We start from the raw sequence: 27,290 nt of genomic DNA on the forward strand, positions 1-27,290 counted from the left end.
TAATCTGGTGTAAGATCCAAGTCATAATAAATCCATTAATTTCTTTAAGAATTTGACCATTATAAAATCAAACCCGTATTTAGGTAAGATCTCATTATGTTTCTCAGAGATTTAAAGGGAAAAGACAATGGACGATTAAATTGATATGAGGCTAAATGATAATATACAAAATTACAACTTATTGTAAATTAAAATTAAATTAGTTTAAAAGTTAGGACACTTAGGTATATAACGTACAAACGTACCAAAAAATCAATATTTAACAAATGTAACCAAAGTTTTAAATACAACGAATAAGATTATGAAGTTATAAAACTTTGGGTACCAGTCTAATTAGCAGGCCACAATAACTCCCTCCCTCTCTGAATTAAACTCATTTTATCGAAATCCCTTTTATTTAAACTTGCACATGTTTCGTTTATTTCGTTAAGAAATATTTACTATTAAATTAGGGTTTAACTTAAATACCTCTAAAGTTGCAATAAATTAACCTTTAATTACCTAATACTTAAAAAAAAAATAATATTATAATGTTTAATAATAAATTGCATGTTTAAAATTGTTACCTATTTTTTATATTTTAGTTAAACAACAAAACGAATACCTATATCTTTAAATTTCCTAAATAATAAAAAATGGACAATAATTATAATTTAATAAATCATAATAGATTATCATAAAAATAAATTCATTTAAATGCACATTTTATTAGATAAATCACATTTTCATGTTACTTATGGCGCGCCTAGTGAAGCCAAAGTTGTGAACACAATCTGCGCTAAATGCGCACCATAATTTAGCGCGGCATTCACAGAGAATTAATGGGATAAGGTCTCAGTTTGGCTGAGAGGGAATTATATGTACAAGATATTTAATATTTTACCAGGGAGGGAGGAGACACTGGACTGTAAATTATGCTGTCAACTTACGTTTTATAAACATGATCTCTCATTCGTTGGCCTTAAAACTTTGGGAGCTTTCCCATGCACAAAAATGAGGTAATAAATAATCTATACAAATACAAGTCTGTTCGTCTGAAGCTTATGATTTGGGAAACCGCTGAACCGATTTGGCTCTACTCTTTAGGGAATATAGCTACTGTAGTGGACGGTTTTGAACTATTTTCTTTGGTGGTGGTTAAAAAATAACAAATTTTGTGAATAAAAAAAAATTTGGAGAAGAGTAGGTTTTTTTTTGTCCGGAGCTTAAGATCTCAATAACTACAGAACTGGTAAGGTTCTCTATTTTAAGTAAGCTTCACATAGTTCCAGTGATGGTTTTAGGCTATTTCATTTTCAGATTTAAGTCTTGGGATGTTTTAAAGCTATTTTTCAAGCCCCTTGAATAAGGAACCCCAGTAGATTTTTTTGATTATAGTAATTAAGGATGAACATCAATTTTTTTAAAGGGTTTTACTAGGAAGTAGAAATTTATTACAAGAGTAACCATTCGAAGGGGAGAGTCCAGTCCCTCCCCCCCCCCCCCACCCCTCTTGTAATATTAATTTTCAGTGGACACTTTCGACAAGATCTCTAACTTTCTGAATACTCAGAGAAATGCGGGAGATAGAAAAAAAGAAAATCTCGGAAGGAGCAACTTTTAAGAGCACCAGAGAGAGGGTAACATTGAAAAAGTAGAAAAGCGATGGATCGGTTGGAATAATCATCAATCGCTTGTGTCAAGTAAAACCGGACGGACCCCCAAGTCTAGTTTCCCTAACCCTCGGCTGGCTCTAATGTTTCACAGCCAATTTTTACTCTTGACCCTAGCTCTACTTGTTGGTAAGTTTTATCATCAAAAGTTTTTTTTTGGTAATTATATACTATCAAAGGTTTTCTATCCTATAATATAAATTTCTTGTCTGAAGCTAAATATCTCGGAAACTGTTGGTCTGAATTGATTGTACTTTTCAGGGAAGCTTTATTAATGTTTTTGGTTGGTTTTAGCCTTTTTTTACGCTTCTGTTAGAACCTCTATTTTTTAAATTTTTTAAATGTACTGCATTTAAAGTAGCTATTAATTAAATTGTTGTTTATTCATAAATCATAGTCTAAACGAACTATGCTTAAGTCAAGGATGACAACATCCATAAAAGCGAAGCTTTAAAACGGTAGGACAAACGAACATTACTTGAAGAGTGTCAGAACTGAGTAAGCAGAATATAAATGTATAAGTATAAACAAAATTGTAAGTAAATTTAGTGCAAAATTGTTTAAGGGCATGCTAAAATGTTTAGGACTTGATTATAGAGATGCTTCGCCTAAAACATTGTACCTTGTTGTAATCAGAGGTTGTAAATTTTTTTTGTATGATATTATTATGCCCTATTTATCTGTTTTTTTTAATAATGATTCTTAACAAGGTATAATATTATAAGCGACTCATATATATAATCGAATGAGAACATATGTATAAAAAGATTCCCGTATTTAAGCAATTTTTATAAAATTTTGTTTAGATTTTTAAATTCATATTCTGCTTTATAAGTTTTGAAACTCTCCTATACAAGTGTTACTGTTTGTTTTAACTAGAGTTAGATTTTAAGGTTTTTATGTAATGGATTTTGTCATTCGTGTTTATTAAAGAGTTGTGTTATTAGATACTAGTGGCTACATCCCTAGCATCTATGAAGTCTGTATTCGAAGAGGCTAGAAAAAAGCCTAAAACCACCCAAAAACCTAAAGTCTGAAAATAGATATCATAAAACTATTATACAAGACTTATGAAGCTAATAATCTTTAAAAAATTAAATGAAAAATAGCTGTGCTTATGATCAAACTATAACCCTTACAAATATGTTTAGGTTCGTCTTTCAGTTCAGATATTAGCGGCTCTGACTTGGAACAGTCTAAGTAAGTCTCTTTTTGTTTTTTATTTTTAGTTTGCTAGCGGCTACGCCCCTAGAGGCCTCTAGGGGCATTTGAAAAAGGGGGAGTTAAATTCAATAACCCAAATTTTTATTTAAATTTAAAAAGAAAAACAAATTGGAGGGGTAATTTTTTTCTAGGGGCAATTTCTCTTGGGACCTATGAGAAGCTACCCTGTAAAGGAGAACCATATCGGTTCAGCGGTTAGCGAGATCCTTCAGTACAAACAGACATTCTGTTTCTTTATTATAAAGATACTAATAATTTTGTAGAGGTAATTTTTTTGAAGGGGTATTACTCCCCTAATTCTTTCAACAACCATAGATATTTTTTTTATATATAGAAATAGGTTGAGATAGGTACGGTACATCTATGTGAATATATGGATATAACATGTTATGGATATTACAGTGTTCCGGATTAGAAAAATTTTGGCCCCCAGCTAAAATATGGTTGATTTATGCGATGAAATGACCCAGGCAAAATATTTTTTCTGTAATGCGAAAATTGCGACGGTACAATCACTTAAAAATTTTGATGCCCCCCTTATGGAAGTCAAAAATTTATTGCATCAGAACTATTGCTTCATGGAAAAAATATTTTGCATGGGTCATTTTTTTGCATAAACCAACCATATTTTGGCTGGGGGCTAAAATTTGAACAAAATTTTTATAATCCGGGACACTGTAATACATTTGTATGGATATTGTGGTATCCGCCGAGGATAAATGGCAGACACCGGAGTTCAATTAGATTACGGCAGTGTGACAGACGTGGACACCTTACTATAGAGAAGCTACGCTTCTCTAGCTTTCACTAGATAATGATCAACATCTATTTTCAGTTGTCACTTTATTGAAGGGTTAAGATATACTAAAGCTATATACAACAAACATTTACTACAATGGATAGGAATAAATAATCATAACATAAAAGCATTGTAATACATATACAATAGTCAGTTTGGGCAATCATGAGTCCCCATCCCTGGAAAGGGTGGGGGGAATTAAGAATACAGTTAACCATAATATAAATACATATGGATTAGGAATAAAGATAGTTAAAGATAAATCATACAGTAAAACATAGGTAATTGCAATGGTTAGGTAGATGGCTATCCCTGTCTGGGGCAGGCAGGATAGCCCATGGAGCAGCACAATAGGTAGATAAGCATAGAGGGGTTGAGTGGTAGGTCTGGGTACTAAAGAGGGAAGGTTTGATGATTACTTGTGACAACAACAGTCTGTGTGGGGGTGATCCTATCAGGTGAGGGCAGGTTTAGATCCTTTATCCTCAGGGTTGAGGTGGTGCTGATAACTTGGTGGTTGAAGGGGAAGGTTCCGGTGCTTAAGATGGGAGAGGGAGGGGTAACACCCCCTCCCTCCATTTGCAGGACAACTGAGGGATGAAACCAGTACCGTTATCTGACATATTTTCAGGTGGCTTTATAATTGTAGAACAACAGGATTTAGCTAGATGCGTAGCATCACTATAATGTCTTGGTTTCTGCATGGTCCAGAGCTGCCGCATACCACAACTCTCCCCTCGGAAGGCTGGAGGGGTTGTCTGCACCGCCAGACTTCCGACAGTGGTTGCGGCCTTCAGTTTGTTGTCCTTGTGGAATGGGTCCGCCAGGATACCAGTTGCTGGATGGTGGTGGACTCCAGCCCTCCCCAGGTCTAACGGAATCGGCTATATCTGCTGGAATAGCTGGTCCTGTTGGATATTCTGGCCGTTGGATGTGTACCTCTGAGGCCACCCTGGCAACCTCCAGGGGTGGCACAGCACATGAGGGGGCTTGGACCAACAGCCGCCTGGTATACACCTCTTCAGGTTTCTCCGCTGGGCTGGTGGTCTCCATCGTGTTGGTCACCTTGCTGCTGGCAGGCTGGCTACTGGATGCAGGCGCAGTTTCTTCGCCCTCGGGGCTGGTCAGGTTCATTCGGCTTCCAGGGTCTCTGTCAACGCGGGCAGGTGGTGGTTGCCATACTGTAGGAGCGTTGCCTCCTTCAGGCTCATTCTGGACATTGGCAGGGTGGTGCATGGCAGTCCGACCTGCGGGGTAGGGAAAGGTAACAGTCCATCCTTTATGCCGGAGGCTGTCTTGGATCTGCAAGGGTGGCTCCGCTCTAGTTGGCTGGGAGACAGGCCCATCCACGGCCACTGCTGCTGGTAGACTGGAGGCACAAGGCTCCGGATTTCCTCCCCTAGCCTGAAGGGGTCCAGGCACATTGTCTCCATCTTGGGTAGACATAATTGTTGGGGATCCTCTACTTCTATGGGTAGGCTCGGCACTTGGCACATCTAGTGGTGTTACTCCCCAGGCAGCGGTCAAAGCTTCTTCAGTTTGGCTGGTAATGGCTGATATCCTGGCTCCTGGGGCAGATGCAGGGGGCGCAGGCAAGTTTGGCCCAGCCCAAACTTCCTGGTACACCAGTGCAATACAATTACCTTGGCTTGGTTGAGGGAGGTAGACAGCTGGATGCAGTTGAGGGTGAGGGACAGCTGGACCCTCCCTGCTGGCTGGGGGCTCATTCCGGGGTCCAGGTATCTCGGTGGCGGCGACGGTTGTCGCCCCAGGCACCAGTGTGGGGGCGCTGGATAGCACCCCCCAGTCTTCACAGGGGTCCAGGTCTCTCGGTGGCGGCGACGGTTGTCGCCCCAGGCACCAGCGTGGGGCGCTGGATAGCACCCCCCAGTCTTCACAGGTGGCGGCGACGGTTGTCGCCCCAGACATCAGCTTGGTGGTGCAGGGAAGCACCTCTTGTTCCTTCCAGGTGGCGACGCCGGTTGGCGTCCCATACATCGACTCAGACTCGCTGGGTAGCGCCCCTCGGCTCTTGCTGGGGGCGACAGGGGTTACGGACACCGGCCCCCTGTGATTGAGGCTGAGGTCCAGGCCAACCCGGTTGGGTTCAGCCGCTCCTCCCAGCACGTTGATCCTGGCCACTATGGTCCCAATCTGAGACACAGACTCCTGGGTAGCCGCGGCCCCAGCGGCGGCAGCTAATTGGGGTGACGGCTGGGCATCTCCCTCCAGGTGGACCTGGGTGGCAGACTGGTTGCATGCAGGTTGTTGGGCGGCCTGGTGTTTCTTCATTGCTTGGTCCCAACCGGTTCTACACTTGGCGGCTGTGTGGCCGTTGAAGCGGCAGCGCCCCTTCGTCCAGCTGGGTCCCATCAGGCCGGCTTCCCCAGGGTGTATCAACCTGCCAGGTCTCTCCTCCTCCAGTTGGGGCACCAGCTGACAAACAGGGTCTCCCCTACTAGGGGTCAGGCGGTGCTGGGCTGCTTGTGGTGGCCCCTTGGTTACATTCAGCCTCCTCCCCATACACACAGGTTCCTTCCATCCAACAGCGGCTCTCCTCCCCTGGGTGGCGAGGCCAGCCTCGGCCTTAGCTTCTGCAGGTGCTTCTCCACATGAGGGATCCTCCCTCTGGGTATGCCAGGTAGTTGGTAGCAAAGGCCGTTGATGGTGCCAGTCGGAAAGGGGGCTATGAGCTCTGGGGGGTACCTGTGGCCAGTGTGTGGACAGGTACCCACTGGTGGACCAGCAAGGCCCAGAAGATGCCATACTGATGGTAGCCTGGACTGTATTCCGGACTGTCAGCAGACTGTTGGTAGCCACCTGAGTTGGGCCAGAGTTGCCAGCTGGTATTGCGTCCCTGCCAGGCTCCGTCAGCTGCTGGTGGGGAGCCCCTGCGGTGGTTCTGGTTTTGGCAGGTGGTGGCCTTCTTATTGACTCCCCTAGTTTGAGCTCTGCATCCTGGTGGGCCTCCATCTTCAGCAGCATGGAGGAACTTGGCTGGGACATGTGCAGTGGTTCAACAAAGTAGCGGCATCTGGTCTTGGAGTGTGGGGGGACAGCCTCACTGCTGCGGGTCAACCCTGCTCCCTCCGTGCTGGGTAAAGTCTTCCACTGCGGCAGGTCACCAGTCCCCATCCTTAGGCCGGTCCCCAGTCGTTCCATGCCTGGGGGCTCCCAGGGAGGCTTGGGTGGCGGCTCCCCCACCCCCAGGTACGCGTCGGGCATCTGGGTGAAGGGCCTATTCCCCTGGGACAGCTCCCCATCCTCCAGATTGGGGAGGCCAGTGCCAGGGAGGACCTTTCCACCCCAGAAACAGGTGGTACTGGCCCTAGGGCTGGGCCCCTTTGGAGTCTCAGTTCTGGTAATAGTGTCCATCTTGGGGCTGGCCACTAAGTTTCTGAAGCTTGTCACCTTCTCATTAGGCTCAGTTGCATCGTTCAACACCCCCAGGGGGACACCTACAGGTTCAGCAATCCCCAGTCCAGTATTGCTATTTCTCGTACGTTGAGCACCAACTGAACAGGAGCTGTGCAGCGGACATTCAGTCATCCTTCCAGACAAGGGCATCTCAGGGACCAGGGGTCTGTGACCTGGCATGTGTTTGATGTTCACTGTACTCAACACAGTAGGCCAAAGTAATAACAGGAGCAGTATCTTGTAGATATAGGAGCAGAGTAGAGTAGCCGCACCGCAAGGAGGTTCGAGCCGGCTCACCCCTAGTATAAATACTATAGCTGTGTAATTAGGGTGGTAGTCCACGTAGCCGTAGGCTCGGTCCTCCTGGCTCAAGAGTTTCTGTGGCTGGCGCGCCCCCATGATAAGTAGCAGGGGGTTGGTCTGTTTGTGCCAGCGTCTTGTTTAACTGTTGAGCCTGAGTTGTTCTCCTTTCCAGTATAGCTCTTGATTTCTGTGGTAACCAGCGGATCTTAGCTTAAAGGTAACAGGGAATATGTTAGGTATCCCCAGATGTCTCTAGGAGCGTATCCGCTAGTAGATATATGGATAGGTAGGCTATCTATATATATACATGGCTACACGCCCATATATATATATATACGTGTATAGGAATATCCCCAGAGCTAGCTAGCTTTTCCTCCTTGCTCCAAAAAAATCACGCTTCCTCTGTATATAGTTCACAACTATGAAGGTCGATGGTCCAGGTACACACCACCACTGCCCAGTGTGGGGCAGCAAGTCAGGCTATGTCCACAGGGTGGGCGTACTTTCGTTCAGTTACCATATCAGTTTCCAGTGTTGTTTGGTGAGGTTAGTATTCACTTACTTGTACCCATGGTACAAAAAAAAAAACAACCTTATTTATCACTTGGGTATTTATATATACATATATTTGCTTCACTAACCATTCAGCTTTGAAGTAGGGTTGGCAGGCTAGGAAGATGTTGAGGGTCTGAGCGGGTTTAAGGAACTGGTTTAGTTTTCCTTATCACACTGTAGACAGGGAGGGAGGAGCTTGCAAGTTTTTCTCCTAAAAAAATATCTATGATGTATGCTATAGAATGGCCCCTCTCCTGTGTGGGTGTGTGTGTGTGTGTGTGTGCGTGGAATCTCCTGTCCTTGTAACGCGCGTCCGCGCCGTCAAATCCGCGCACACGGGGAAAACGCGCTCTCACCCCTCAACTCGCTCTCTCATTGGTCCGCTTCGTCCGTTGGATTTATGATATTTTCCGCACTCTGTTGCGCTATCCGTGAATGGCGCTCTGTGTGTCCGATCGCTAGCCCCACACTACAGACGGACTTAGTCTAGTGTGGGTAGGAAGGGGGAAGCGCGTGAGGGGACGGGGGTAACTCCGTCCGTTCCCCCTGTGAGGGAGGGGGGTAACTGTGTGCTGGTGTAATAGGGCCTTTTCTTCTTAATCCTAGGTTTATCTATTATATCACCCTGATTGTATTTGCCTTCAATGGAGAGGGGCCCCTCCCCTTCCCTTGGAATAAGGGGTGTATTGTTGTTGTTGTGATGTGGGCTTGAGATTGTTTTGATTGTATATCAGGGTCTTTATTATGTTACATCTAGCTTCTATTTCTGTCCTTATCACAATTGCATAACAGATTTGTTTACCAACTCTGTTCTATTTTTAGCTGTTATCACAATACACAATAATCCAAGCCTGTTCTATTCTTAGATTTATCACAACACAACAATTTGTTTGCCAAGCTTTGCTCATAAATCTATTGTTTGGCCATCACACTAGGGTGGTAATCCCTGAAAATGTGATATAATATCTGTTTTCTAGATGGGTGGCTGCATTGTAGCCTCTCAGGATACTCGGGGTTGACGTAGTTTTTCTCTGTTCTGGTGCACTACACTCGTATGTTAGCTCGCAGCTTGCAGCTATGTGGCATGTTTCAGCCTATCGGCGGCAGGGAATGTCCCGTCCTGCTAGCGCCGCTTGCAGCTATGTGGCGTGTTTCAGCCTATCGGCGGCAGGGAATTTCCCGTCCTGCTAGCGCCGCTTATCCAAATCCAGCTGATGGCGGCAGGGAATGTCCCGTCCTGCTAGCGCCACTGGTTCGGATCCTGCTATCTCTTGCAGTAAAATTGGCCTATTTTCAGCCGTTTACACTTATTTGGCTTGTTTCAGCCGGTCCGCAGGCCTGTTTCAGCCCTTTTGGCGCTCAATTCTCCGTTAGATATCAGCGCTGCTCGCGGTTATTCATCAAATTTCGCTGTCTCGCTTCCACAACTGCCGGATGCAGAGTTAAACTTTGCTGTCCAGGGTGGGTAATTCAGGTTGCTTGCGTCAGTTTTGCCAGATTCACTGCTGGGAGTACCTTAGCCTCAGATGCGCGTCTGCTCTACACTTGTGGTTCGCCGTAATCTCACACAGCTGTCACCAAAGTTGTGGTATCCGCCGAGGATAAATGGCAGACACCGGAGTTCAATTAGATTACGGCAGTGTGACAGACGTGGACACCTTACTATAGAGAAGCTACGCTTCTCTAGCTTTCACTAGATAATGATCAACATCTATTTTCAGTTGTCACTTTATTGAAGGGTTAAGATATACTAAAGCTATATACAACAAACATTTACTACAATGGATAGGAATAAATAATCATAACATAAAAGCATTGTAATACATATACAATAGTCAGTTTGGGCAATCATGAGTCCCCATCCCTGGAAAGGGTGGGGGGAATTAAGAATACAGTTAACCATAATATAAATACATATGGATTAGGAATAAAGATAGTTAAAGATAAATCATACAGTAAAACATAGGTAATTGCAATGGTTAGGTAGATGGCTATCCCTGTCTGGGGCAGGCAGGATAGCCCATGGAGCAGCACAATAGGTAGATAAGCATAGAGGGGTTGAGTGGTAGGTCTGGGTACTAAAGAGGGAAGGTTTGATGATTACTTGTGACAACAACAGTCTGTGTGGGGGTGATCCTATCAGGTGAGGGCAGGTTTAGATCCTTTATCCTCAGGGTTGAGGTGGTGCTGATAACTTGGTGGTTGAAGGGGAAGGTTCCGGTGCTTAAGATGGGAGAGGGAGGGGTAACACCCCCTCCCTCCATTTGCAGGACAACTGAGGGATGAAACCAGTACCGTTATCTGACATATTTTCAGGTGGCTTTATAATTGTAGAACAACAGGATTTAGCTAGATGCGTAGCATCACTATAATGTCTTGGTTTCTGCATGGTCCAGAGCTGCCGCATACCACAATATAACAGCTCTGATAAGATCTATCTTAATTAATCTAATAATTTTAGGCATAGTTTGAAGTATGATATTTCCTATCTACAAGAATTTTTAAGGTAATAAATTAGAGATAATCTACCGATATAACCTCTCTAAATGAGCACATAGGATAACAGTGAATGTATATTCCAGACATGTCATATTGGTTCAAACATTTTACAGTTTTTAATACGTAAGGGAAAAATTTTTCATTTCGTTAGCATTATGAGTCAGCTATAAATTGTCGCATATCTTTGGACGACAAAGCTTTTCTTGAGTAAATTATTTCGTCTAAAAATTGCTTCTCTCGTATAATGTGAAGCATATGACAAAACATATAAAAGTTACCTATGATTAGTTGGATTTCTTAGTATAAAGTCACCTTTCTAAAAATTATAATACGATGCGAGAAATAACTATTCTTTCTAACATTGTATTTTGATTTTTGAATAAACTCTAACCTTATGCTTATGTTCTCAATATCTTTTCAGAGATATTTCTACTTGTCATAATATGGTTCTAGGCTATTTTCTTGTAGAAACTTGGATGATGAAGGAGGAGCCCTACAACAACATAGACAAGCTAGAGCTCTTCTCCCGTATTTTTTAGAACAAAAGGAAAAAGGTAAAAAATGGTGGAGTACTGAAACTTCTCATCCTCTAATTTTTGGCAGAAATTGAAAATAATGGAGGGATGTAAGTTTTTCCCCCTAAGCCTGGAGGGGGCCCTATCACTGCAGGACATATACATTGAATGTATTAACCCTGTGGGTTACCCAGTATCTAATATAACATAACCTAACCTGACCTAAAGTAAAAAACAAATATACAAAAAACTACCCCTTTCTACACTATTTTTAATTATACCATAAATAAGATAAGAGGAGGGGGGGGGGTCGTTTAGTGTTTAAAAAGGCTCTTTTAAGGAAATTACCAAAAACATACAGGAAACAAGGAATACAACATCCATCAAAGCGAAGATCAACAAATCAGACCAAAATTAATCATGGTTCGAAACGGACTTAATTACACTTTAAGACGTGTTTTATAGAGATGCTTCGTCGATGGAAGATGATTAAAGTCACTCCACAGATTATGACGTCATACGATAGAATAACGAATGAGAGGCCAGCATAAATTTTACCATTGGTCAATTACAGTATATACTGGCCTCTCATTGGCTATTCTATCGTATGACGTTATAATCTTCCGTCGATGGGATGTTTGTAACATGCCTAAACATAACGATAATTAGTATCCGTTACAGACGTATGGACGGACCGACCCTAAATAAAATATTTTCAACCAAAAAAACAGAGAAACTAATTAGTTATATTTTCAACCTTTTTTAACCTTTTGAATAATATATAACACATAAAGTTTTCATATTTATCCTTTTTAATTTTCTATAACGTTAAGTACACAAAAAAAAAATCATTTTTGAATAAAATAAAATTTATGAACTCCAAATAATATTAAATTGAAGAATGAATGAAGCAAATAAATTAATTTTAAATTCTTTATTTTCACCGAAATACATCAGGAGGACCAGGGATGGAGGAGATATTGGACTGTAAATTTCACTAGTATCCAAAGTTTTATTACCACGTTATCTTGTTCTTTGACTAAAAAACTTTGGGTAAAAAAACTTGTATCTACATATTGGGTGATTTAGTTCATCATCATTGGGAATGCATGCATACTAATTTATCGTTCAATGTCTTATCCCTTAAAGTCCCTGCTAAGGAAACAGTAATATTAAAAAATCCGAACAAATAAATCATAGACGTTTAAGGGGGGAGGGGGGTAATAGGGCGATTACCCCCCCCCCCCTCAAATCTTGTACCCCCCCCCCCCCAAAAAAAAAAAGCTTGGACGTCTATGAAATCAATCCGAAACAAACTTGTTTTGAAAAATATCTATATAATGTTAACATTACATAAATACATTAAATGTAATTTGACAAAGTGTCTCAAAAATCAGCCATGTGACGTCATACAATTAGATTGGCAAAGTAGAGGCAGAAAGTCACTCAAAAATTAGCCACGTTACGTCATACAAATGTGGGATTATCCATCTCTTTTTTTAGAGGTTTTCTTTCCAACTTCTCCTTTCATCTCCCTCATTTTTATGACGTCACATGGCTGATTTTGTGAGACACTTTGTTCAGTCACCATTAAATACATAGAATTGCCTTGCAATGAATGATAAATAGTGACTACGATATTAGAGGCTTCAAGAGGCACTTTAGGTGGGGGAAGGAGAGTCGACCCCCCCCCCATCAATTTAAATTTTAGTTTTTAAAATAAAAAGTGAAAAAAAAATTTGGAGAACCTAGTAATAGTGTCTAACTTTTTATCTTTGTGACGTAACAAAAATCCATCTCTTTTTTAGGGGTTTCCTTTCTCACCTCCCCTCTCATCCTTCGATTTTTGTTACGTCACAAAGATAAAAAGTTAGACACTATTACTAGGTTCAAATTTAGGTGGCGGATCATTTTTCTCTTGGAAGGCAATGGGAGCCCGTGCCTTTGGCATCTCGGGGCTAAAAAAAATGTTTTTAATATTGTAATTGTTCATTTTATATCCGCAGAAAGCTGTTTATAATACGATGCGAGAAATAACTTTTATTTTTTTGTAGAAAAGCCTATTGTTACTACTTCTGGTGTTACAAAAGTCAGGTGAATATAATATATTTAATGTTTATATAGTACAGCTACTCTACATCTTACCCTTGTCTGTACGTACGTCTAAATGCCTCGCTTGATACATTCTAACATATTAGATAACATTTTTTTTAAATTTTAACCGCAGGACCGTTTTGGTTCATCTTAAACATAAACATATTTATTTCGACATGAAAATTGTACATAGTCATAAAATAAAAAAAAAATATAAAATTCAAGTACAATTAAAGTTACTATAACAATAAACAACCTAAACCCTAATCAGTTCTGCCCGGGTAACCATGAATAGATCACTATGGATCTGTCTACTTTACCCAAAATATATTAAACAAAATTTTGAGCGAAACTTTCTATGTGTCCAGAGAAAATTTATAACTATTTAGGGGAGGGTAAACAATCCTACCCAAGAAAAATCCCAAACTCTCTTGAATTAAATTGAAATAAAAGTTTTATTTATTGTTTGTAGTCCTCTAACAATGAAAGCCCGTCTTGACAGTATGAGCCCTGAGGAGGTCATCAGAAGGATGTACCACAGGTAGATAGATAGATAGATAGTTAGATAGCCCGTCTTGACAGTATGAGTCCTGAGGAGGTAATCAGAAGGATGTACTACAGGTAGATAGATAGATAGATAGATATGTAGCCCGTCTTGACAGTATGAGTCCTGAGGAGGTCATCAGAAGGATGTACCACAGGTAGATAGATAGATAGATAGATAGATATGTAGCCCGTCTTGACAGTATGAGTCCTGAGGAGGTCATCAGAAGGATGTACCACAGGTAGATAGATAGTTAGATAGATAGATAGCCCTTTCTTGACAGTATGAGTCCTGAGGAGGTCATCAGGAGGATGTACCACAGGTAGATAGATAGATAGTTAGATAGCCCGTCTTGATAGTATGAGTCCTGAGGAGGTCATCAGAAGGATGTACCACAGGTAGATAGATAGATAGATAGATAGCCCGTCTTGATAGTATGAGTCCTGAGAAGGTTATCAGAAGGATGGACCACAGGTAGATAGATAGATAGATAGATAGATAGATAGATAGATAGATAGATAACCCGTCTTGATAGTATGAGCCCTGAGGAGGTCATCAGAAGGATGTACCACAGGTAGATACATAGATAGTTAAATAGATAGATAGATAGATAGATAGATAGATAGATAGATAGATAGATAGATAGATAGATAGATAGATAGATAGATAGATAGATAGATAGAAAGATAGAAAGATAGATAGATAAATAGATAAATAGATAGATAGATAAATACCCAGCGGACAAATTTGCGATTTCGCCAGGCAAAATCGCGAACTTTAGCAAGGGATTAAAGCCAAATTAGCAGTTTTTAGCAAAATTTTTGTATTTTTTGCGAAAAATTTCGAATTCGCGAAAATTTTGCGAAATGTAAAGGCTAAAAATTGCGAATTAGCAAGCTAAAAGTTGCTAAAAATTGTGAATTAGCAAGCTAAAAGTTGCTAATAATTGCGACTGTGTTAATTAGATTTTTGAGAGAACGAAAATATGCAAATTCGCTAATTTTTAGCGAAAATAAATAGAGAAATTTCGCGAATTAGCATTTTTCGCAAAATATTTGCGATTCTTCGTCATCACCTTTAATAAATTCGCCTTTTATAAATCGCAAAAAATTCGCAGATAAAACTAGCGAATTCGCGGTTTTTTTCTCAAGAAATCCTTGCAAATTCGCGGATATTCACTATATTTTTCCTGAAAATTCTTGCAAATTCGCGACTTTTATCTTTTTATTTTTGCGGCTATTCTCTTTTTTCCTCAAAATCATTGCGAATTTGCGGCTTTTCTCTATTTTATTCCCTCCTAATTCTTGCTAATTCGCGAATTTTGTCTATTTATTTTCGCGGCTATTATTATAGCTCTAGCTTACGTATCATTGCAAATTAGCAGTCATTCTCCTAATCTACCCAGCGGATCCGTATGTTTATTTGCACATTTTTCACAAAATTTTACGTCATATTTCAACTTAACATTGTAAGCTCTGGCTCAAGAAGTATTGCAAATTCGCCAATGTTTTTCTAACCTTCCTTGCAAATATTGGCGGATTCATATTACTTTACTTGAGATATGCTTAACTTCATCCTCTGGTTCAGAAGTTAAGTAATGAGAATCTCATATACTTATTCTTAGGTGACAGAGGCTATAATAATTTCCATCGTGTGCTGAATGATTTCAAATTTTGTATACTGTTGTCTGTTGTTCAGATTTTGTTATTCTTTCTTACAAAAAATTTCAAAATACCGGAAAAAAATGAAATAGGAAATTATTATAAATATGATATACTTATTTAATTTTTAAACAACCATATTTATATCAAAAATACCAAAAAAAACTATGATTTTCTAAAATGTTAGAGACATCTAGCGGCAAAAATTAAAACTATATAAAGTATAAATTTGTTGAAATCCAATTTAAATGCCAAATGGAAAAAAATATAAAAACAACTCTCCACAATTTTATACACAGGGAGGGAGCGGACATTGTTTTTTACACTAGTCCCCAAAGTCTTAGTATTTTTCGTTGGATTTACAACTTTGGGGACTTTTATTGAACTTTTATTGGTTGCCTTAATAAGTTAAGTGTTCAGACATTTCAATCACTAATTCTAATCTACAGAAGGGGTAATTTTGTGTGTCATCATTGAGGATGTACATGAATTCATTTGATATTGTCTTATCCCTTTAGATCCCTGTTTTCTACACCTTATATTAAGTGAATTTCAAATTCAATGTCAATTTTAATTATCCGTAAATTTCCATATACAAGAACAGACAAATATTTAACCGGTATGGTATTGAATCTGATAAATTTATGCTGGATTAGAACCGGTTCTTGGGTCATGTATCACAATAAACACTATTCCGCATAGGGTAAAATAAAATCAATAACACTGGAGTTAATCTTACAAGTTTTCATTTTACTATCCGCGGACAACCATCTAACGATGAATTAATCTATTCCTTTTAGGATTTGATGAAAATAAAGATTTCAACCTATAGGGACAGAAAGCTTTGCTATATATGTATACTAGCGGCTGCGCCCCTAGAAGCATCTAGGGGCACTTTACTTAAGGTAGGGGGAGGAAAAGTCGACATCATCCCATTTAAAATTTGAGTTTCAAAAAGATAAAGAAGATATTTTTTGGGGGGAGGGGGGTGAAGACACCCTCTCCCAAAATAGTTTAAAATCTTCCTAGGACCTATAAGAAGCTTTACTGTAAAGGAGAACAAAATCGGTTCAGCAGTTAGCGAGATCCTTCAGTACAGACAAAAAACGCTTACTACTTTATATAAAAGGACTAGCGGCTACGCCCCTAGAAGCCTCTAGGGGCACTGGTAGGAGGGGGAAAAGTTGACCTTATCACTTTTTAAATTTGAGTTTAAAAAGAATTTTAAAAATATTTTTTTGGGAGGAGGGAAGTGAAGACACCCTCTCCAAAAATAGTTTAAAACCTTACCAGGACCTATAAGAAGCTTCACTGTAAAGGGGAACAATATCAGTTTAGCGGTTAGCGAGATCCTTCGGGACAGACAAAAAACGCTTACTACTTTATATAATAGGATATATAAAGCCTCTAGGGGCTTTGCACCAAGATGTTTGATTAACCTGATTTTTCATTCGGTGGGGGTGTCCCACCCCCCAAGAAAATAGCTTAAAACCATCTCAGGACCAGTTGGTATATTCTCTGAAGAGTAGAGCCCAAACGGTTCAGTGGTTACTGAGATCTTAAGCTTCAGACGGACAGACAGACATCGTTCTACTTTGTATTATAGATTTAAGTAGTTAGAATTGTCATATTTTTCGTCAATTTAGGCAGGTTAGAATTGTCCCATCGATTTAAAACTTTGCAAGGTGATTCCTGTAGTACGTAGGTACAACTTAGAAAATTTTTAACTATATAAGTTACTTTTATTGAATTTTCATTGAATGGTTCACTAACTTGAATATCATTTATTTGTTAGTTTGTTCGTAGAAGGGGAGGGGTGGGGTAAAGTGGGTGGATAAGAGCGTTTGTTCTTTTAGCCAGCTAATAGTTTCACTTTATTAAAGTACATGATAATCTTGTGTAAAATCCATGTAATAATAATCCATTATATAATACTAGCGGTTACGCCCCTAGCTTCTAGTGGCTCTGTATTCAAAGGGGAGGGTTAAAAAGCCTAAAACCTTCCCAAGACTTAAAATAGAATAGCCTAAAACCAATCCACGACTTAAAATAAAATAGCCTAAAACTATCACAAGACAAATATTAAGCTTACCTGAAATAGAAAGCCCAATCGGTTCAGTAGTTATTGAGATCTTAAGCTTCAGAACATAGAACCGGTTCTAATCAAGGGGATAATAGTCAGTTTTTAAGCCAAACTGGAAAAATTTTAATGAACAATTGAATAAATGCAACTACTCTATGATTAAGTGTATGTTATACAGGGATAGGAAAATGGCCGATAAATTGATATACAAAATTACCCCTTCTGTAGATTAAAAATTTGTGGTTTAAAAGTTTGAACACTCAACTTAATAAACCAACTTATCAAAATTTACTAAAGTCCCCAAAGTATTTAAGTCAACCAATAAGAAAACGTTATTGTAAAACTTTGGGGACCAGTGTAATATAACCATTGTCCCCTTTCTCTCTCTCTGATATTTATTGTTTTTTTTTATCAGTAGCGAAGCTACTCTATAATTTGAAATGTCCGTCTGTCTTAGTTTGGGGGAAACGTGATTTTCTCGGCTCTTATAAAAGATAAAAGATTGATTTTTTTTTGACAATTACCCCTTATGAACAATTAGATTATTTGTTGGAAAAGTTTGAAGAGAAAGAGGGGACAATGGGCTGTTTAATGTACTAGTCCCCAAAGTTTTATAAGATTTATAGTAATATTTTTTTTCTTTGGAGAATTTTGATTGGTTGGTTAATTAAGTTAAGTGTTCAAACGTTTCAGCCTCTAATTTTGATAATATAAGGGGTAATTTTGTCATTCAATGTCTTATCACTTTAGATCCCTGAGTTTGCATTAAATTTTCAATTGCTCTTTAACAAGGATGACAACATCCATAAAAACGAAGCACTGAAACGGTAGGACAAACGGACATTAACACTTGTATAGTGTCTGAACTGAATAATCAGAATATAAAAGAATCGAAACAGTCGAAGCAAAATTGTAAGTAAATTTGTTCAAAAACTGCTTGATACGGGATAATGTTTCTGGACATACTTACATTTTTAGGACTTGATTATAGAGTTGCTTCGCTTATACTATTGTTCTTTGTTGTCCCATGAATCAATATACAAAAAATCAGATCAAACGGATAACTAGATCACATAAAAATTTGTTGTTAAAAAAGTAGAAAAATCAACATGTTTAAAATGGACGTACGGACATTCTGGTAATGATTATAGAGTTGCTACGCTTTCTAAATCGTACCTAACTACTACAGGAATCATCATGCAAAATTTGAAATCGATAGGACAATTCTAACCTGCCTAAATTAACGAATAAAAGCTATCTATCTCGGACGGACGTACGGACGAACGTACGGACGGACCGACCCTAATTATAGAAAAGCTTCGCTTTTAAAAATATATAAATATACATACACAACTATCTCTCTCTATACACAACTTATGTTACATACGTAAAATCATTCTTATATGATGAATTTCCCAAGTTTTAAGATTTTTTGGATAGTCCTCCAGGTTCCGGAGCTCCAGGCCTCCAGGTGGTCACTGTACAGGTTTTTTTGATGAGTTAGAGGTCAACTTATAAAACAAAATATGCATCTTTTTGAATATTATTCACATATTGGAAGAAAAAACATAAAGATTTTATTTCATAAGCTAACATCGTATTATAAACAGCTTTTCGCGGATATTATAATGTACAATTATAAGATAAAATTAATTAGCCCTGAGAGGCCGAGGATCATAAATTGATATACATACATTCCCAATGTTGATAAACAAGATAAGATGATAAACTAAAATTGCTTAAAAACGGACCTATGGAAGCTTCCCTAAAATGAATTACTTAATCAGTTTAATGATTACCGAGATTTTAACGAACAAACACAGAGTTATCAGTGAAGCACCACTGTTTTTTTAATTTTCAAATGTAAAGCATCCTGTATTTGATTTAGTTTGAGATAAATATTTATATAAAGTTTAGAAAAGTATCCAACTTTTAAAAGCCAACCAAAATGAGCAAACGTTTTATAAAATTTGGGTAGCTGCATATTTTAAATTCCAATCCCCAATCCCTCCCTGTTTATTACGTGTCCAGTTTGACCGCTCATATGCTCTCACATGCACCTCATGTAACTGCTATTGGTCTAGTGCGCATATTTGACCGACAATGCTCGTGCGTTTTCATCTTTGAACTAAATAATGGGTATATAAGAAATACAATTCACATAATCCCTATTAATACCCAAAAACATCAATTGTCTATCTAACGGGAAATGTTCTCAATAAAATCTAAATGGATTTGCATATCCTCAATAATGACGCACAAAATTACCTCTTCTGTAGATTAGTTTTCGTGATTGAAATGTTTAAACACTCAACTTAATAACACAACCAATGAAAATTCAATAAAGTTCCTAAAGTTGTTAAGCCAAGGAACAATACTAAGACTTTGGGGACTAGTGTAAAAAACAGCCCAATGTCCCCTCCCTCCATTTGTATAAAATTGTGGAGAGCTGTCTTTTCCATTGCACATTTAAAATAGAGTTAAACAAATTTTTACTTTATATAGTTCAAATATTTGCCACTAGGTGTCTCTTACTTTTTAGAAAAACTTTTTTTTTAGGCCTTTTTAATATATGTATATGTATGCTAATTAGCAAGATTGAAAATTTAAAAAAATTGGCGAAAATATGCAAAATTGCACTAAATCTTATATGCTAAACTTGCTAATTAGGGAAATTGGGAACTTAAAAAAATTTGGCAAAAATATGCAAAATCACACTAAATCTCATATGCTAAACTTGCTAATTAGCAAAATTGGGAATTCAAAAAAATTGGCGAAAATATGCAAAATCGCACTAAATCTCATATGCTAAACTTGCTAATTAGCAAGATTGAAAATTTTAAAAAATTGATGAAAATATGCAAAATTGCACTAAATCTCATTTGCTAAACTTGCTAATTAGCAAGATTGAAAATTTTAAAAAATTGGCGAAAATATGCAAAATTGCACTAAATCTCATATGCTAAACTTGCTAATTAACAAGATTGAAAATTTAAAAAAATTTTTAAAAATTGCCGAAAATATGCAAAATTGCACTAAATCTCATATGCTAAACTTGCTAATTAGCAAGATTGAAAATTTTAAAAAATTGGCGAAAATATGCAAAATTGCACTAAATCTCATTTGCTAAACTTGCTAATTAGCAAGAATAAAAATTTTTAAAAATTGGCGAAAATATGCAAAATCGCACAAAATCTCATATGCTAAACTTGCTAATTAGCAAGATTGAAAATTAAAAAAATTGGCCAAAATATGCAAAATCACCCTAAATCTCATATGCTTAACTTGCTAATTAGCTAGCTTGAAAATTTTCAAAAATATGCAAAATCGCACTTAATCTCATATGCTAAACTTGCTAATTAGCTTAAGATTGAAAATTTTCAAAAATTGGCGAAAATATGCAAAATCGCACAAAATCTCATATGCTAAACTTGCTAATTAGCAAGATTGAAAATTTAAAAAATTGGCAAAAATATGCAAAATCGCACTAAATCTCATATGCTTAACTTGCTAATTAGCTAGCTTGAAAATTTTCAAAAATTTGCAAAAATATGCAAAATCGCACTTAATCTCATATGCTAAACTTGCTAATTAGCTTAAGATTGAAAATTTTCAAAAATTGGCAAAAATATGCAAAATCGCACTTAATCTCATATGCTAAACTTGCTAATTAAGATTGGGAATTTTAAAAAATTTGGCAAAAATATACAAAATCGCACTAAATCTCAAAATGTGATAAACTAGCTAATTAGCAAGATTATAAATTATAAAAATTAGGGAGAAAATAAGCGAAAAAGTTTTTTTTTTTGGCGAACTTTTAGGGTTGATAAAGTATGCAAAATCGCAATTATAAAGCTAAGATAAAAGTTGCAAAATCGCACTATATCTCAAAATTTTCTAAAACTTGCTAATTAGCAAGATTGGGAATAAATCTAATTAGTGCTAAATTGCAATCATTAGCAATTATTAGCAAGATAGGTAATTTGGAAGTTTTCATTTTAAGTGAATTAGCAAGTTTTAGCACATTTTAAGATTTATTGCGAATTTGCAACTTTTATCTAATTTTTTTTTTGCGATTTTGTATATTTTAGCAACCCAAAAAAATTCGCCAAAAAAAAGCATTTTCGCACATTTTCGCTAATTTTTTTTTGCATGTTTTGTCGTGATTTCGCAAGGTTTCGCAAAATATGCGATTTTGCAAACTTTCGCTAATTTTCGCAACATATAATCGCAAATATTTCGCGAATTCGCCATTTTTTCGCAATTTATTTGCGAAAGTTGGCGAAAATTTCGCAAATTTGTCGGCTGGGTAATAGATAGACATACAGACAATTAGATAGACAGACAAATAGACAGACTCAAAAACAGACAGCCAGATAGATAGATAGAAGGGAAAAATGGTAAGTTGAGGGTTGACTTACTCTCCTTCTCTCAAGTGCCCCTAGAGGCTACATTAGATGGAGCCGCTAGTTTAAAATAAATTGTGTCAAAAAAAAAAGTTTTTAGAATGAATGGCAATATAAAAGGGGAAAAATAGCAAAGCAGAAGGATTTTCATCTGTTTATTATTATTTCTGTAAACAATCTACTTGTTTTTTTTATAAAAAAAATAATTCTTAAAAGCATTCTTTGTTTATTACAGTACATACTATATACATATCATTATGTAGTAAATATCTTTTTGTACAAAACAGAATGTTTTTGATGTGTTTATTTTATTTGTTCGAACTTGTTTATGTCACTAAAAGGATACATCTGGTGCTTTCCCACAAGATCCCGGTTAGGCACTGAAAACCGTGCCCCCTTATTTTGTAAAAAAAAATTAAATAAAATTTTCGGGGTAGTTTTTTCATCACTTAATATAATCTTACCTAGACTCGCTTAAAATAATAACAAACAAACAAAAAACTACCTCCACCCCCTTTTTTTAATTTATTTCAAAATATATGGGGGAGGAGGGGGCAGGTGTTAATAATGCTCAGAAAGTTACTTTGACAAACACCAAATTGTGTAAAAAATGATCCATGTGACGTCATAAAGATGAGGGATTATCCATCTCTTATTTAGCGGGTTTTCTTTTCCACTTCTACTATCATCTCCCTCATTTTTATGACGTCAGATGGATCATTTTTGACACAATTTGGACTTTGTCGGTACTGTGAAAGCGCCATTTTTTCATGCTATTTTCAACCAATTAATTTATGTACACATTTTTATGTTTTTTTTATTCTAAACTTTAATTTAATTTATCTAATAAAGTAGTAGGATGTATTTGTGTCTTTCTTAATGAAACTTTACATAACTTCACCTTTTTTTTCTTCGGTTTAGTTTCAAAATATGCCAGAGGTTTATAAATTGTCTATAAACATAAAAGGACAGTAATTTTTTTCCAGTGTGGCTTCAAATCTGATTAATATCAGCAAGATATGGACTGGTTCTTTGCCATACTGAAAAATCATGTACAGCATCTTATGACAGACAATTTGTCACGAATAATAAAATCAAAATATAATATTTATACCAGTTTTGTTAGCCTGGGCCTTCAGGGCTAAGAAATTGTTTTTAATCATAAATTTTTTCATTTTAATATTTGCGGAAATAGGTCTATAATACGATGCGGTAACTATTTTTTTTGAAAAGGCATAAGTTTCCATAGAAGCCAATCTTGTTCTGATGATATTTTGTATAGGCCTATGTATGATAACTTGATGATGTTGCCACTCAGAGACCCTACTCAGAAAAAGAAAAGAAAATCAATGTCTGTCAGCGCTTTCAGGTAACCACACCATAACCAGGGATCTAAAGGGATAAGACAATGGCCGATATTAGGACATTCAACTTAATGAGCCAACCAATCAAAAATTAATTAAAGTCCCCAACATTGTTCAGCCAAAAGATAAGAAAAATTCAGCTACATGACGGAACACAGTAACAGTGTCTGACTGATTATGACGTAACAAAAAAAATTAGCCAATGAGAGGCCACTATAAATTCTACCATTGGTCAATAACGGCCTCTCATTGGCTAATTTTTTTTTGTTACGTCATAAACAGTCAGACACTATTACAGTGTTCACATGACGTCATGAAAATGGGGGAGATTAGAGGAGAAGTGGGAAAGAAACCCCCTAAAAAAGAGATGGATAATCACTCATTTTTATGACGTCACGTGGCTAATTTTTGAGTGCCTTTCTTCCTCTACTTTGCCAATCTAATTGTGCATTATTTTTTTGTTTGTTGTTTAGTCCTCTGAATGATTTTATAATGAGACACCTGAGGTCCCAGGCGGCGAAAGACAAACAACAGTTCAAACACATTTTGGAAAGGTAACACTAAGATCTCTAAAAGAGCTGGAATGTGTATCAATACCCACCCATCTCTATCCGCTTGTCTTTAGTAGCGAAACTACTCTATAATTCACAATGTCTGTCCATCTAATCTGTACAATGTTTTGTTATTTGGAGTGCTAAATCGATTCCTATATTTTCGAGTTTTCATGATCTTATCAAATCTTTTTCAAGATAGAGGGCTGAAATTTTTAGGGATTAATTAATTTTCTTCACCAAGTTTTATTAAGATTTGTTCATTAATTGGGGTGCTAGATCGATTCCTAGATTTTAAAGTTTTCATGATTTTAAAGGTTGCGTGATGTTAAAGTTTTTATCATGACAAATGAAATATAGACAATAAGACAAATATACATTTATTTAGATAAGCTTTGCTACTAATGAAAAATAACCATTAAAGTAAAGCAAAATTAACTTTAATTTAATATCTATATTTGCAACAACTTTTACTACACAGAAACTGCTAATATTCAACAAATACAAAAGATCCCTTCTCTTAATTGGGTACAAACCTTAGACATACTAGTAATATATCCAAATTATATAATTGAGCTATGAGATACACTCATTTTTACTTGCAAAACAAGATGGGGTAGAAATATTTTAATTTTTAATTCAAAGATTTTTTACAATTAGTGTCAGTCCATATGTACATACGTCACGGACAGTTAGCTCTTTTCATTAATTTAAACAGGTTCGAATTGTCCTATTGATTCCAAACTTTGCATGGTTATTCCTGTCGCAGTTAGGTACGATATAAAAAGCATAGCAACTCTATAGTCGTTACTAGAAAGTCCATATGGGCATTTTAAGCATGTTGATTTTTAACAACAATTTTTTATGTGATAAAATTATCCAATTGATTTGACTTTTGGAATACTGATTCCTAGGACAACAAAGTACACTGTTTTAAGCGAAGAATCTCTATAATCAAGCTCTAAACATGTAAGTATGTCTGTAAACAGTATAATGCATTTAAGCAGTTTTTCGACAAATTTACAATTTTATTTCAACATTTATATTCTGATTATTTAGTTCTGACACTACAAGTTTTTAATGTTCATTTGTCCTACTGTTTCGGAGCTTCGCTTTTTATGGATGTTGTCATCCTTGTTATAGTAATATTAATATACTTTCAGCCCATTCTACGCTGATGCTATAATGCGCCAACTCTAAGAAAAACCTGAAGAACATCGATACAATCCAACTGTGCCAAACTAAATATGTGTCAGAGAAAAAGATTCAGAAAAAATGATTTCAGAAATAGGGAAGACTAAAAAATGATAAAAAATATTATTTCATAACATCTATTATTCATACTTTTTGCGCTATTCACCAACCCTCATATAATCTTATGGCCTTTTCTTTGAAATACCTTACCTAACCTACCCTAAATTAAGCATAAAAAAGTTTTGCTTTGGTCATTATGTGATTTGAGGAAAACTACAATTTGTTTTCTGTATCTTTTTCTCTGTGCTGTTAAAACTTATTTCTCATATAGTTTATAATTATAGTATTTTTACAAAATTTTTACTTTGACAAACTAATAACCCTATATCAAGTTTTTAAAAAGGAGGCTCTAAAAACTTTTATATATGGTTATTTATTATAATTGGAAAATAAATACATTTTTTAGAAATTAGATTTTTAAGAAGTATTTTAGATTTTAAGAATTTGTATTTATGTATATAATGTGATTTAATATTTATTTTAAGATTATAGGTCAATATAAAAAGTTTTTATAAGAATTTCAAATTTTGGCATGACATATATCTTAAAATAAATATTTTTTGTCATGTTCAGTAGTTCTATAAAAAGCTCATGTACAATATTTTAAAAGATGATATTAATGTAGTGATAAAAACTATAGTTCCATAATAGATTTATAATATAAAATAATATTATTGAAGCATCAACAAGTTGCCTTATAATCTGGCATCAAAATTTTGGATAATAAATTATTTTCCTAAATTTGTTTGTGCAAGATTTCAAGGTAGCATGTCAATACATCAATTATATCAACTCTGCCCTCTGTTTATTTTCATTTCAAGCTGCTTTAAATTTGAATGAGTCCTGCAGCCCTGAACAATCCAGGGAGGGAGAGGATATTGGACTGTAAATTACACTTGTACCCAAAGTCTTATAACGACTTTATCTTATTCCATCGCTGAAAAACCTTGGGTACATTTGTAAAAATTTTATTAGTTGGATCCAAACTAGTTGTGTCAAAACATTGCAACCAATGATTTTGATCCACAGAAGGAGTCATTTTGTTTATCATCATCGGGAAAGTATATCAACTTATTGTCCATTGTCTTGTCCCTTAAGATCCCTAGAACTATCATAGCTGATTAGAAAGTAGAAATAAGATGAAAACAAATGCGAGAAGGGAAAATTTCTTGTTTTTATACACAATTTTATTTTAGCACCAAGTAAAAGTAAACTATAATACATGTAGCTGTCTATGGTGCCCTAGCAAAATGGGGATAAATGTCACAGCTTTTGGCCTACCTACTCCATTGACATCAGAAATACCCTATACCCCATCTCTTTTCTAGGGTTTTCTTTCTCCCTTCCCTTTCTCTTTCCCTCTTCTATGACGTTGATAGAATAGGTAGGCCAAAAGCGGTGACATCTATCCCCATTTTCTTAGGGCACTAAACACAGCTACTAATAACATATATTTATCAAAAGGATTATAAAAAGTGAAACTTTCATGCACTTGAAGGAAAGGAGAAACTACGATTATCACGCGACTAAAATACTAATAATGCACCGTTAAATTTTATACTGTTAATAGGTCCGAGACCAGTTTTTAAACTGACAAACCTCTCTTTCAGTATGCTTGTTTAAAATGCAATTTATCGCTGTATTTTAAGCATTTTACTCGCTGTATAATACCTGTGTCCCGTTTCCTACGAGTCCTTAAAAGTTTCACTTTATTTATAATCATTTTGATAATTTTTAATTTAATTTGTTGTAACATATAAATTATTGGCTAGCCTGTAATTTGAAAACAATTAATAATTTTGAAATATACGTAGCAATAAGATTTATTTATTAAAATATACTATTTGTTTATTTTGCACCAGTGTCTTAGCTCCTTTCATTTAGTGGCTCCCTATTAGAATGATAGGAAGAAAATAGCCTAAAACTATTCTCAAGATTTATATGAAGCTTTCCTACAATGTAAAACTTAGCGGTTAGCGAGATCATAACGGTCAAACAATAAACTTTACTACTTTTTATATAGATGCTTCTAGGGGCACTTAAAATAAGGGAGGGGGGGGGGGGTAACTCGAACCCTTTATTTTCCATTTTAGTTTTAAAAGGAAAAGTAGAAACGAAACTGCCCTGGATCTATAAGAAGCTTCACTAAAGGGGAGAACCATATCGGTCCAGCGGTTAGTGAGATCTTAAGCTACAGACACAAACAAATAGATATCCTTTCACTTTTTTTCTGTTTTTATTCCTTGAAATATCTGCAAAACGGATTAACTGTTATAATCAAAATGCATATTAGAATGGCCCTAAAAGAATTTGAAAGCTTGGAAGTTTTACCTTCTCATAACATAATAACATACATAATATTTAACAGT

General features: G+C 36.7%; 1 protein-coding gene across 2 annotated transcripts; it reads left to right on the forward strand.

Moving 5' to 3' along the window:
• Window positions 1-1,625: 1,625 nt before the first annotated feature.
• On the forward strand, window positions 1,626-26,743 carry LOC145331492 (uncharacterized). Of its 2 annotated transcripts, XM_080176184.1 has the most exons (10): window positions 1,626-1,781; window positions 2,804-2,852; window positions 10,412-10,456; window positions 10,918-11,003; window positions 13,019-13,058; window positions 13,531-13,576; window positions 13,902-13,924; window positions 23,035-23,121; window positions 23,590-23,670; window positions 24,831-26,743. In XM_080176184.1, exons 1-10 carry the CDS (start codon window positions 1,736-1,738, stop codon window positions 24,865-24,867), a joined length of 540 nt encoding a protein of 179 aa, XP_080032310.1. In that variant the 5' UTR covers window positions 1,626-1,735; the 3' UTR covers window positions 24,868-26,743. The 2 variants fall into 2 exon arrangements, with proteins under 2 accessions (XP_080032310.1, XP_080032309.1); XM_080176183.1 differs by lacking the exon at window positions 13,902-13,924 and having other exon boundaries at window positions 1,628-1,781; window positions 13,531-13,599.
• Window positions 26,744-27,290: the final 547 nt, after the last annotated feature.

Source organism: Acartia tonsa, chromosome 11 (assembly GCF_053477335.1).
Source record: "Acartia tonsa isolate MP-2025a chromosome 11, ASM5347733v1, whole genome shotgun sequence".
NCBI classification, from domain to species: Eukaryota; Metazoa; Arthropoda; class Copepoda; order Calanoida; family Acartiidae; genus Acartia; species Acartia tonsa.